Raw genomic sequence first — 11,618 nt, forward strand, 5'->3', positions numbered from 1 at the left:
TTCCCTTTAACAATCATGGGAGAAAGAAGGGCTGCTTATGCACAGGTAGACAGCTCAGGCGTCAGGAGTGCATGGAGGCATGGACACAGGGAAGAGATAACTATTGGGAGGAAGTGGGAGGGGATCTGTTGCACTGTTGTACATTGTGGTCAATGTCATGAGACGAAGTGTATGTGAACTGCTGTATGGAAAGTGAATTTGCTGTGTAAATTTTCACCCAAATCACACACAAAAAGTACCTTATTTCAAGGAGCTCTGGTAGCGTAGTGCCTAAGGCATTTGACTGCTAACCAGAAGGCTCTTGGTTCAAACCCACCAGCCAGTCCTCAGAAAGAAGATTGGGTGATCTACTTCCGCAGTGATACTGCCTTGGAAACCCAAGGAGGGGTCGCTATGAGTCGGATCCCACACGATGGCAGTGAGGTTTTTTTTTGGGGGGGTTATCTCGAGTTTCTTAAGCCCTAAACATCAGAGGAACTATAACATTCCTTTAGAATGCTCTTTACAGTTGAAAGGAATTTCTCAAAAAAATTCTTTTTTAAAGTAATTTTTTCATTTTCTATAAGGAGGGGTCACTATGAGTCTGGTCCCACTCAACAGCACATAACAACAATAACGTTAAAGTGTACATTTGTGGAGGATTCTACTTTGGACAAGTTTTTAGAAAAGACCAATCACTAGCAAGAGGACATCATGATTGGTAAAATAGAGGTCAGCGAAAACAACAGAAAGCTTTAATGAGATAGATTGGCACAGTAGGTACAACAGTGGACTCAAGCATACCAACAATCATGAAGACGGCATAGGGCCAGGCAACATTTTGTTCTCTTTTACATAAGATTACCATGAGTAAGACCTACTAGATGTCAGCTAACAACAAACTTTATGATAATATGGTTTATGAAATATGATTCATTTGATAGTTTTAGATTCTTTTATAAGGTGTCCTCATTAGAAGCTTCAAACTTTGTCTTTCCAAACTTTGTCTTTTACCAACAACAGCATGCTCATCTAATCTTTGTTACCTTCAGCACTGGGAATTGTTAGAGCTATAGAAGTCCTAGATGGAGATGATAACTTACTTGAGGCCACTCATTTTGAGATAACTGACTATCAAACTTTTTCATGGTATATAATATTTTCTTGAATTACTAAATTAAGAAATATATTTAGTTCTTTCTGGACATGGAATTTTGTGTTTTAGATGACACCATGTAATTTAAAAGAAAAATCTGACTACAGAATTTTGCAATCTAATATCTTTAAATATTAAGAAGCAGATTTATTTTGTAATTTGCTTATTTTGTAAGAAAATAAAAACAGAAAAATACTAATTTTGGGTTTTTGCTAGACTGTAAGGGCAATGAGGGTGCTAACCACATTTATGTAAATAAATATTTTCTGTGTGAGCAAGTGAAAAAAATAGAATGTGATGTTTTGTACTACTCCTCTGAAACAAGATAAAGCATTACATATTTTATTTAAAGTAAAGGAATAAGTTAGGCTAAACTAGCCTGATGAGTTGGGTATTTATTATGTAAATAATTGCTTCATTATTACAGTAAAATAGTTTTGTTTTAAAATATTTTTTAAATATCTTAATTATTTTAAAATACTATCAAAAGAGAAGTTTCCCTTTCTCTTTCTTTTATCGTGTTGTTACTGGGTGTATAAAATAATTTTGTATTCAGTCATATTGTAAAATACTTACTTTGAACGTGTTTGCTTTGATTCCTCTACTCTTGATTTTGTTGTATTTTGCATTAAATAAAGTTAGCTTGGGAGGAAGAACTGGAAGTTTCAGTAGTTGATTGTCTGCAAGCGAAAGTTCTTCTAATAGAAGAAGTTTTGAAAATGTACTGTCTTCTATATCTTTGATCAAATTTCCCGTAAAATCAAGTCTTCTTAAGGTAGCTTAAGGGGAAAATACACAGAAAGTACAGAAAATATATTAATTAAAAAAAAAAAGCCACAATGTTAAATTTTCATTTGTGTGCAGTAAAGAAAAATATTTAACAGATCACTTAAACATCTTTTATTTTTTAGTGCCTAATAGAGTTTCTGTAACTTTTACCTCAGTAAACTTTGGTTGAATGAATTCTGACCATATACTGTGTACTTGACACTGATGATCTCTTAACTGGAATAATAGAATCTCAGGTCTGGAAATGATCTTCAAACTTAATAGGTTCCCAAGGCCATGGCCCTTAGACATCCTTCAACTTCGGAAGTGAACCCAACCCCTGTGGCTCAGCTTTCAGTCAAACAATAAACAGGCCTATATTGTGAAAAATAATACCAGGAAGTTATGCACTCATTGGAAAAATTAAGTATACAAAATCAAAAGGGCAGCATTTGCCCAGGGATAAATCTAAGAAGGCAAGAAGGGATAGGAAAGAAGGAAGAAGGGAAATGGTAAACATAGGAAATTGGAAGAGTGCTGTTACATTGTGGGGATTGCAATGAATGTGACTAGACAAAATATGTGGAATTGTTGAATATAAAACCTATTTGTTCTGTAAGTGTTCACCCAAATCAATAATAATAATAATAAATTAATAGAATCCTTTCAGCCTTCTAAGTTGAATTCCTCAGGCTATCAAGTGGCTTGAAAGAAAGTCTTGCTACAAATTATGCAAAATAAGCATGATTTTTTATTTAGTACCGTCTTGTCACTATTTTTAGGTTTTTCATGAGCGTGTTGTGCTTTGATTGTTGTTGGTATTTTAATCTTGCTATGCCTTTTTACTTAACTGCAACAAAGACATAACTATTTCCTGATTTGTCAAAGTGATACAGACTGAAAGAGAAGTTCTGTGTGTGTATCATTTTTGTCTGGGATGATTAGAAAATATTTTAGACAGTAATTGTGAACTACCAGTGGCGTAAGTCCAGTTTTGGTTTATCTCAAAGATGTGTAGTGGAACCAGCACACTTTTTTTTTTTGTTTGGTGTGATTTTCTTCAGAAATACTTGGCAGCATGTTGTTGTTGTTAGGTGTCATCAAGTCAGTTCCAACACGTGCAACCTTATGTACAACAGAATGAAACACTGCCTGATTCTGCACCATCCTCACAATCGTTGCCATGCTTGAGCATATCGTTGCAGTTAGTGTGTCAATCCTTCTCATTGAGGGTCTTGCCCTTTTTCACTTTTTACCAAGCATGGTATCCTTTTCCAGGAATTGGTCCCACTTGACAATAAGACAAAAGTGCGAGAAAGGATGTCTGGCCATTCTTGCTTATAAGGAGCATCCTAGCTATACTTCCTCTGAGAGATTGATTTGTTCTTCTGTCAGTCCATAGTATATTCAATATTCTTCATGATCAACATACCTCAAATGCATCGATTCTTATTTCAATTTCTTTATCAATTGTCCAGCTCTCACATGCATATTAGACTGCAGAAAATACCATGGCTTGGGTCAGGCACACCTTAATCTTCAAAGTGACGTCTTTGGTTCTTAACACTTTAAAGAGGTCTTTTGCGGCAGATTTGCCCAGTATAATATGTCTGATTTCTTGACTGCTGCATCCATAGGCATTGATTATGCATCTAAGTAAAATGAGATCCTTTTTTCTTTCATTTTAAAAAATTTTTTTATTGTGATTTGGGTGAAAGTTTACAGAGCAAATTCATTTTGCATATAACAGTTAATACACATTTTGTTTCATGACATTGACTGCAATTCTCCACAGGGTAACAACTTTCTTCCCACTTCCTCTGTGTAGTCACCGCTTCCCTGTGTCCTTCTTTCCTATGTATTCTTGCCCTCCAAGCTATCCCCCCAGCAAACACTGCCCTTCTGTTCTCTCACGATCAATCACTCTAAGGAGTGTTTCTACCTAATGTAAATGTTCACCCTATATGCCTGTCTGTTACTTGGCTGGAAGCTACAGGAGTGAGTTCAGTTCCAGACCTGAAGGGTAGCTAGGGGCCATAGTCTTGGGAGTCTCACCAGGCTCTATCACATCAGTAAATTAGTCTTTTGATTTTGATTTTGATTTTGAGTTTGGTTTCACGTCGATCTCCCACTCTATCCAGGATTTCCTGTACGGATCCCTTTCTGAATGGTTGACAATGGTAGCCGGGCACCAGCTGGTTCTTTTGGTCTCATGGTCATGTAGGCTGAGGATCGCATGGTCTACTAGTCTCTCGGACTGATTGTTTCCATGTGTCTTTGGTTTTCTGCATTCTTCTTTGCTCTGTTGCATGTAGATGGCCACTTGCAATCTTTTAAGACCCCTGTCACTACTTACCCAAATAGGATATGGAACAATGTTTCTGTGTAGTGTGTATGCCAGTTGAGCTTGATATTCCCTGTGACCATTGTCCCAAGTTCACAGGTCCAACTATTTGCTCCCTCAGGTAAAATGAAATCTTTAACAACTTCAGTCTGTCCTCTATTTATCATGATGTTGCTTATTGGTCCACTTGTGAGTATTTTTGTTTTCTTTATGTCAAGGTACAATCCATATTGAAGGTTATGGTCTCTGATCTTCATCAGTAAATGCTTCAAAGTCCTCTTCCCTTTCAGCAAGCAAGGTTATGCTATCTCTATATCACAGGTTGTTAATGACCTTTCTTCCAACCCTGATGTTATGTTCTTCATCTTATAATCCAGCTTCTTAGATTATTTGCTCAGCGTACAGTTTGAATAAGTGTGGAGAAAGGATACAACCTTGACACACACCTTTCCTGATTTGAACATGTAGAATCCCCTTCTGTTCTAATGGCTATCTCTTGGTCTATGGCTAGGTTCCTCATGAGCACAATTAAGTCTTCTGGAATTACCATTTTTCACAGTATTATGCATAATTTGTTACAATCTACATAGTTGAATGCCTTTGCATAGTCAATAAAACACAGGTAAATATCTTTCTGGTATTTTCTACTTTCAGCCAAGATCCACCTGGTATCAACAATGACATTCTTCTTTCCATGTTCACTTCTGAGGGTAGCTTGAATTTCTGGCAGCTCTCTACTAATATACTGCTGCAACCATTTTTAAAATTTTCTTCAGCAGAACTTTACCTATGTGTGATATTAATGATATTGTTCAATAATTTCTACATTCTGTTGGATCACTTCTCTTTGGATTAGGCACAGACATTGATTTCTTCTTGTTGATTGACCAGGTAGCAGTCTTTCAAATTCTTGGCATAAATGAGTGAGCGCCTCCAGTGCTGCATCCATTTGTCTAAACATCTTAATGGGTGTTCCACCAATTCCTGGAGCCTTGTTTTTTTCACTAGTTCCTTCACTGCAGCATGGACTTCTTCTGTCATTACCATCAGTTCTTGATCAGCTACTCCCATCTGAAATGGTTGCAAGTTGACCAATTCTTTTTTTAATCCAATGATTCCATGATTCCTTCCATCTTCTTTTGATGCTTCCTGGATTATTCAATATTTCACCCTTAGAACCCTTCGATACTGAACCCAAGGCATGGTTTTTTATCTTCATTTCTTTCAGTTTGAGAAAAGCTGAACATCTTCTTCCCTTTTGATTTTCTAATTCTACGTGTTTGTGTATTTCATTATAATACTTTGTCTTCTCCAGCTGCCCTTTTAAATCTTCTGTTCAGCTCTTTCACTTCATTATTTCTTTTATTTGCTTTAGCTATTCTTTGTCCAATAGCAAGTTTCAGAGTCTCTTCTGACATCCATTTTAGTCTTTTCATCCTTCCTGTCTTTTCAATGATTTTTTTGCTTTCTTCATGTATGACGTGTTTGATGTCATCTCATAACTCATCTGGTCTATCGTAATTGGTGTTCAATGTGTCAAATCTGTTCTTAAAATGGTCTATAAATTCTGGTGGGATATACTCAAGGATATATATTTTGGCTCTTGTTGACTTGTTTTAATTTTTTTTAGCTTGAACTTAAACTTGAATATGAGCAATTGATGGTCTGTTTCATAGTTGACATGTAGCCTTGTTGTGACTGATGATATTGTGCTAGACCACCTCTTTTCACAGGTGTAGTTAATTTGATTCCTCTGTGTTCCATCTAGTGAGGTCTATGTGTATTGTTAGCATTTATGTTATTTTAAAAAGATATTTGCAGTGAATAAGTTGTTGGTCTTGCAGAATTCTATCATGTCATCTCAGGTGTCAAAACCATCAATCATATTTTCCAACTACCAGTGATTGTTCTCTGTTTCCACCTTTCACATTCCTGTCATCAGTGATTATCAATACATCTTGTTTGCATGTTCAGACCACAGAAGCTGGTAAAAATCCTTAATTTCTTCATTTTTGACTTTAGTTATTGGTGTGTGAAATTGAATAGTAATTTTATTAACTAGTCTTTCTTGTAGGCATAGGATATTATCCTATCAGTGACAACGTTTTACCTCTGGATAGATCTCGATAGATCTTTTTGTTGATGAACACGATACCTTCCTTTTCAAGTTTTCATTCCTGGGAGTAGACTATATATGATTGTCTGATTCAAAATGGCCAATCCCAGTCCATTTCACCTCAGTAATGCCCAGGATATTGATCTGTATGTGTTCCATTTCATTTTTAACAACTTCCAATTTTTCTAGATTCATACCTCAGAGATTCCATGTTCTGATTATTAATGGATATTTGCAGCTGTTTGTTCACATTTTCAGTCATACTACAGCAGCAAATGAAGGTCCTGAAAGCATTTCCCCATCCATGTCATTAGGTGGACTCTACTTTGAGGAGACAGCTCTTCCCCAGTCGTATTTTGAGTTTCTTATAACCAGAGGGGTCATATTCCAGAACTATCACAGGCAATGTTTCTCTGGTAGTTAAGCTTGTGTGTCAACCTGGCTGGGTCATGGGTTTGAGTGGCTGGGCAGCTGGATATAGTTATTGCCAATAATGAGATTGTAATTATGTCCATGGTAGAATCTGCTGTGAGCACCTAATCAGTTGAAGAAAAGTTGCCTTCAGGGTGTGGACTGCTTCCAGGATATATAGAAGAGCTTTGGGAAAAGTCTCTATCTTTTTGACACGCCTGGATCTTGTATTTGTCTGAGTCTTCATCTCAGTGGCCTGCTCTGTTGCCTGCCAAGCTTGGGATTGTTCCTGGACTTTAACTAGTGGTCTTCTGTGTTAACTGTTGATCTTGGGATTGTGCCATTCTACTTGTTAACCTGGATTTGTCAGTTTCAGTGGCCAGCAGCTGCATGAGTTATGAAAAGCCTCTAACTCCAGTGGACTTGGATGAAGAGGCAGCGCCAAAGCCCAAAGTTGAGGGACCTTCACCTGGCCCTTAAAGCTGGCACTCCGAATTTGGACTTCTAGCCTCCTAAATTGTAAGAGAATAAATTCCTGTTTGTCAAAGCCATCTACTTGTGGTATTTCAGGGTTAGCAGCACTAGAGAACCAAGGCAGTTTCTTCACTATTTTTAAAGTTTTCAGTGGCCAGTTTTTTTAGAAGTGGACCTAGTCATGTCCTTACTCTTGGTCTGTCTGGAACCTTCACTGAAATCTGTTCACCATGGTGCCCCTACTGTTATTTGAAATATTGGTGGCATAGCTTCCATTATCACTGCAACATGCCAGTAACCATGGTATGACAAACTGTCAGATGAGTGGTGGCCTGTCAACGTAGGAGTATAGAAAACTGAGAACTTGAAAATGCAGAAATGGGAGTTCTAGGGTGGTCAAGGCAATATGATAGTGACAGACTGTTGAATTAAATTTTAATAGGAAGCTGGAAATCCAAGATTGTTAATGTGCTGGGAGAATTTGAGTGATTTAAATAACTGCTGTTCTCAAAACTTGTTGTTATGTGCCGGCGAGTTGACCCGACTCCTGGTGACCCCTCCTTGGGTTTCTGAGGCAGGATCACTACGGAAGTAGATTGCCCAACCTTCCTTCTGAGGAGTGGCTGGTGGATTTGAACCGCCAGCCTTCTGGTTAGCAGTCAAGTGCCTTAGGCACTGTGCTACCAGAGCTCCCGTTCTCAAAACTAGTTCCACATTAGAATCATATGAGGATGCTTTTAATGCTGATGCCTAACCCTTACCCCAGACCTAGACTAGAGTCTAGTCTTAGTATTTTAAAATTCTTCCCAGATATTTTTAATATGTAGATTAAACCATGAGTTAAAGTTAGGAAAAGCAATGTCTGGTTTTATGTGAAAGTAGAAAATAAAACATTTTGATTGAAGAAGCATCCCGATGATATCAGTGCTGCTGACAGACTGAGGCAGTAGGTCTGGAAGGATTAAAATTGAAGTAACATGGTTACCCATAGTAATAGACTTATCATGGCCAGATCCCCTTCTAAAGAAACTGGCCACTAAAGACATTGATAGGGTTGTTAACTGATGTTGCCAGGAAATTCACTAAGAAACTAATTTATTTTTGTGAAGTGAAGTAAAATACTTAAATACTCTACTAATGACAACCCTAGACACAATAGGCCACAAATTCTTGGAAACCCACAGTTTTTACTAACATTAATCAAATAGTAATATCTTATTTTAAATTAACTTACGTATATCTGCAAAATCTTTGGCAGTCAACTTTTTAATTTTGTTGAATCGTGCATAAAGGTAAGCTGATTCCTTTGGCAAGGGTGGTACAACATCGATGTCAACTTCTTCACAATATACAGAACCAAGTAAACAAACACACAGCAAGCATGTGGGCATTTCTAAATTGGGAAACATAATCATGAAAATATAAACAGAAGTTTAAAAATATTTGATCCCTTGTGGTAAAATTATTACTATCATAATGCTAGTACTAATTTACAAAGATATTTTACAAATCATAGTCATGGATCTATCTATAAATTTTTAAAAGCTAAAAAACCAAACTAATTACCATCCAATTGATTTCGACTTATAGCAACCCCCATTGGGTTTCCAAGGCTGTAAATCTTTATGAAAGCAGCCTGCCTCTTCCACGGAGTGACTGGTGGTTTCAAACCACCAGCCTTTTGGTTAGCAGCCAAATGCCTTAACCACCACACCACCAGAGCTCCTGTGATCTAACTGGTACCTGATAATTCAACAGAATTTTATTTTAGATTCTGAAATGTAAAATCTTTTTTTATTCTCTGTTTTAGTATTAATCACTTAATTGTTGAATTGATTGACATTTACGTTTCCTCATTTGAATACCAAAAGATGATTTCATAAAGCAGGAAATGAGGTTGAAACTAGCTTGATATATCTAATTTAATATAGCTAAAAAAATTCAGATTAGAGATGGTAGCTAATTAGTTTAGGAACCACTAGCTAAATACACCACTATTTTAAAAATTGGAGTCATTACAGGCACTTTTCAGATTCCATTAGACCTCAGGTTACTCATTGCGTTTAGTTGCCATACCTCAATTTGTCTCCTTTAACTAGAACCATTCCTTAGTCTTTGTTTTCTATACCCATCACTTATTTGAAAATTAAAAGACATTTATTTTACAGAATGTCTTCCAATTAGGGTTTGTCTGAAAGTTTTTCATGTTTTATGTGAATAATTTGGAAATGATGTACCCTCAGTGCTGGGTATCAATAGTCACAAGATATCTATTTGTCCCATCCTGATAATGTTGTCTTGGGGCAGTCAAATGCCTTAGGCACTACGCCACCAGAGCTCCTTGATAATGTTGTTTTGGCTTAGTTAAAATAGTGTCTGCTAAATTTCTTACTTTGTAAAGTTACTATATTTTATTTTATAATTAATAATTATCTTGAAAATGTAAATATCCAGTTTGTCATCAAATTTTCACCCATTAGTTTGAGCATCTATTGATGATTGATTTTTCCCAAAATCAGTTATTGGTAGGATAGTTCCCAAATAGTTATTATTATTATTATTATTTTAATTTTTACTGTGATTTGGGTGAAAGTTTACAGATCAAATTCATTTTCCATACAGCAGTTCACATATACTTTGTCTCATGATATTGACTGCTATTTCCCACAGTGCAACAGTTCTCTTCCCACTTCCTCCCCATAGTTACCTCTTCCTTGTATCCTTCCCTCCCATGTACTCCTGTCCCCGAAGCTGTCTCCCTGTGCATACACAGCCCTTCTGTTCTCCCATGATTGTCTCTTCAAGGAGTGTATCCACCTAGTGTAAATGTTCAGCTCATATGCTAGTCTTTTGTTTGGCCAGAAGACACAGGAGTGAGTTCAATTTCAGACCTGAAGGGCAGCTAGGGGCCATAGCCTCAGTGGTTCCATCAGGTTCTCTCAGACCAGCAAAGCTAGTTCCTTTTTTTGTTGTTATTGTTAATGATTTAGAGTTTTGTTCCACATTGTTCTCCCCACTCTATCCAGGATCTCCTGCAGAGATCCCCCTCCTGGTGGTTGACACTGGTAGCTGGGCACCATCTAGTTCTTCCAGTCTCATAGTCATATAGGCTGAGGATCGCATCGTCCACCAGTCCCTTGGATTAATTAATTGTTTGCATGAATCTTTGTGTTTTTTTTTTGGTTCTTCTTTGCTCTGGATGAGGAGAGACCCATCATTTCATCTAGATGGCTGCTTGCAAGCTTTTAAGATCCTTACCAGCCCTAGGGAATGGCCTCAGGCCTAAGGCAGTCACTTGCTACACCCAAGGTTGGCGGTTCAAACCTACCAGCCGCTCCCCACCAAGTAGCTGGGACGTCTCTTTAGGAGCTCTGGTGGTGTAGTGCCTACGGCATTTGACTGCTAACCAGAAGGGTGGAGGTTTAAACCCACCAGCCACTCCTTGGAAGGAAGGTTGGGCAGTCTACTTCCATAGTGATACCGCCTCTGAAACCTAAGGACAGGGTCCCTATGAGTTGGATCTGACTCTTCGGCAGAGTTGAGTTGCTACTCCAAAGTAGGATGTGCAACAATGTTTTTGTGTAGTATGTTATGCCAGCTGAGCTTGATGTCCCTTGTGACCATGGTCCCGAGCCCACAGGTCCAACTACTTCCTCTGTGTAGCTGGCTGTGGCCAAGAAGTGACTACAACCTTGTCCCTTGTCAGCTCTACTATATACCTGAAAATTCTTACAGAAGCTACAAATACCAAATAAAAACCAAATACTGATTTTTTAATTCTGTCTTTCCTTGTCCATTTATTAGCTGTCATTCTATTGTGAGATGATATATTTCCTTATTTATTTATTTATATTAGCATAAAGTTATGGATTTGTATTTTATGCCATGGCTTATAATCTGTTACCATCATATTTTGATAATCAAAGAATCACAGATTTGGCTGGTAAGAGTTGTTTCACATTCCTTTCCTTTCCCAGTCATAACTTTATTGTAGTTAAATGACATACAATAAGTTGTACATATATAACTTGTATAATTTTGTTTTGGCATATGTGCACAACCATGAGCCCGTCATCACTATTGAGATAATTAACATATTCATCACTTCAAAAGTCCCTCTTCTGGTTTCATCCCCAAGCAACTACTAACTTGTTTAATATCTTCTACATTAGTCAGCCCCAGGCTTACAGGTGAGGAGAGACAACGCAGGGACGCCAGAGTAGCAGGCCGGAAGAACAGGGAAGGGGAAAAAAGCCTTGAACCCGGACAGAAGAGCAGTCAGCCCCAGGCTTACGGGTGAGGAGTGACAACGCAGGGACACCAGAGTAGCAGGCCGGAAGAGCAGGAGAAAGGGGATAAAAGCCTTGAAC

The 11,618-nt window shown here is 37.7% G+C and overlaps 2 protein-coding genes across 2 annotated transcripts in view; one reads left to right on the forward strand and one right to left on the reverse strand.

Annotated features, from left to right (window-relative positions):
* Window positions 1-11,618, forward strand: part of LOC103207414 (centromere protein P) — a 617,074-nt gene that overhangs the window by 186,887 nt on the left and 418,569 nt on the right. The window lies entirely within an intron of this gene.
* OGN (osteoglycin) overlaps window positions 1-11,618 on the reverse strand; it is a 28,353-nt gene that overhangs the window by 4,877 nt on the left and 11,858 nt on the right. Inside the window, 2 exon segments of the mRNA XM_042782558.1 lie at window positions 1,712-1,914; window positions 8,483-8,641. Of these exon segments, the coding sequence (XP_042638492.1) occupies window positions 1,712-1,914; window positions 8,483-8,641 (362 nt within the window).

The sequence above is a fragment of the Orycteropus afer genome, unplaced genomic scaffold, assembly GCF_000298275.1.
Source record: "Orycteropus afer afer isolate SDZICR_OR568_19922 unplaced genomic scaffold, OryAfe1.0 scaffold00368, whole genome shotgun sequence".
Classification (NCBI taxonomy): Eukaryota; Metazoa; Chordata; class Mammalia; order Tubulidentata; family Orycteropodidae; genus Orycteropus; species Orycteropus afer.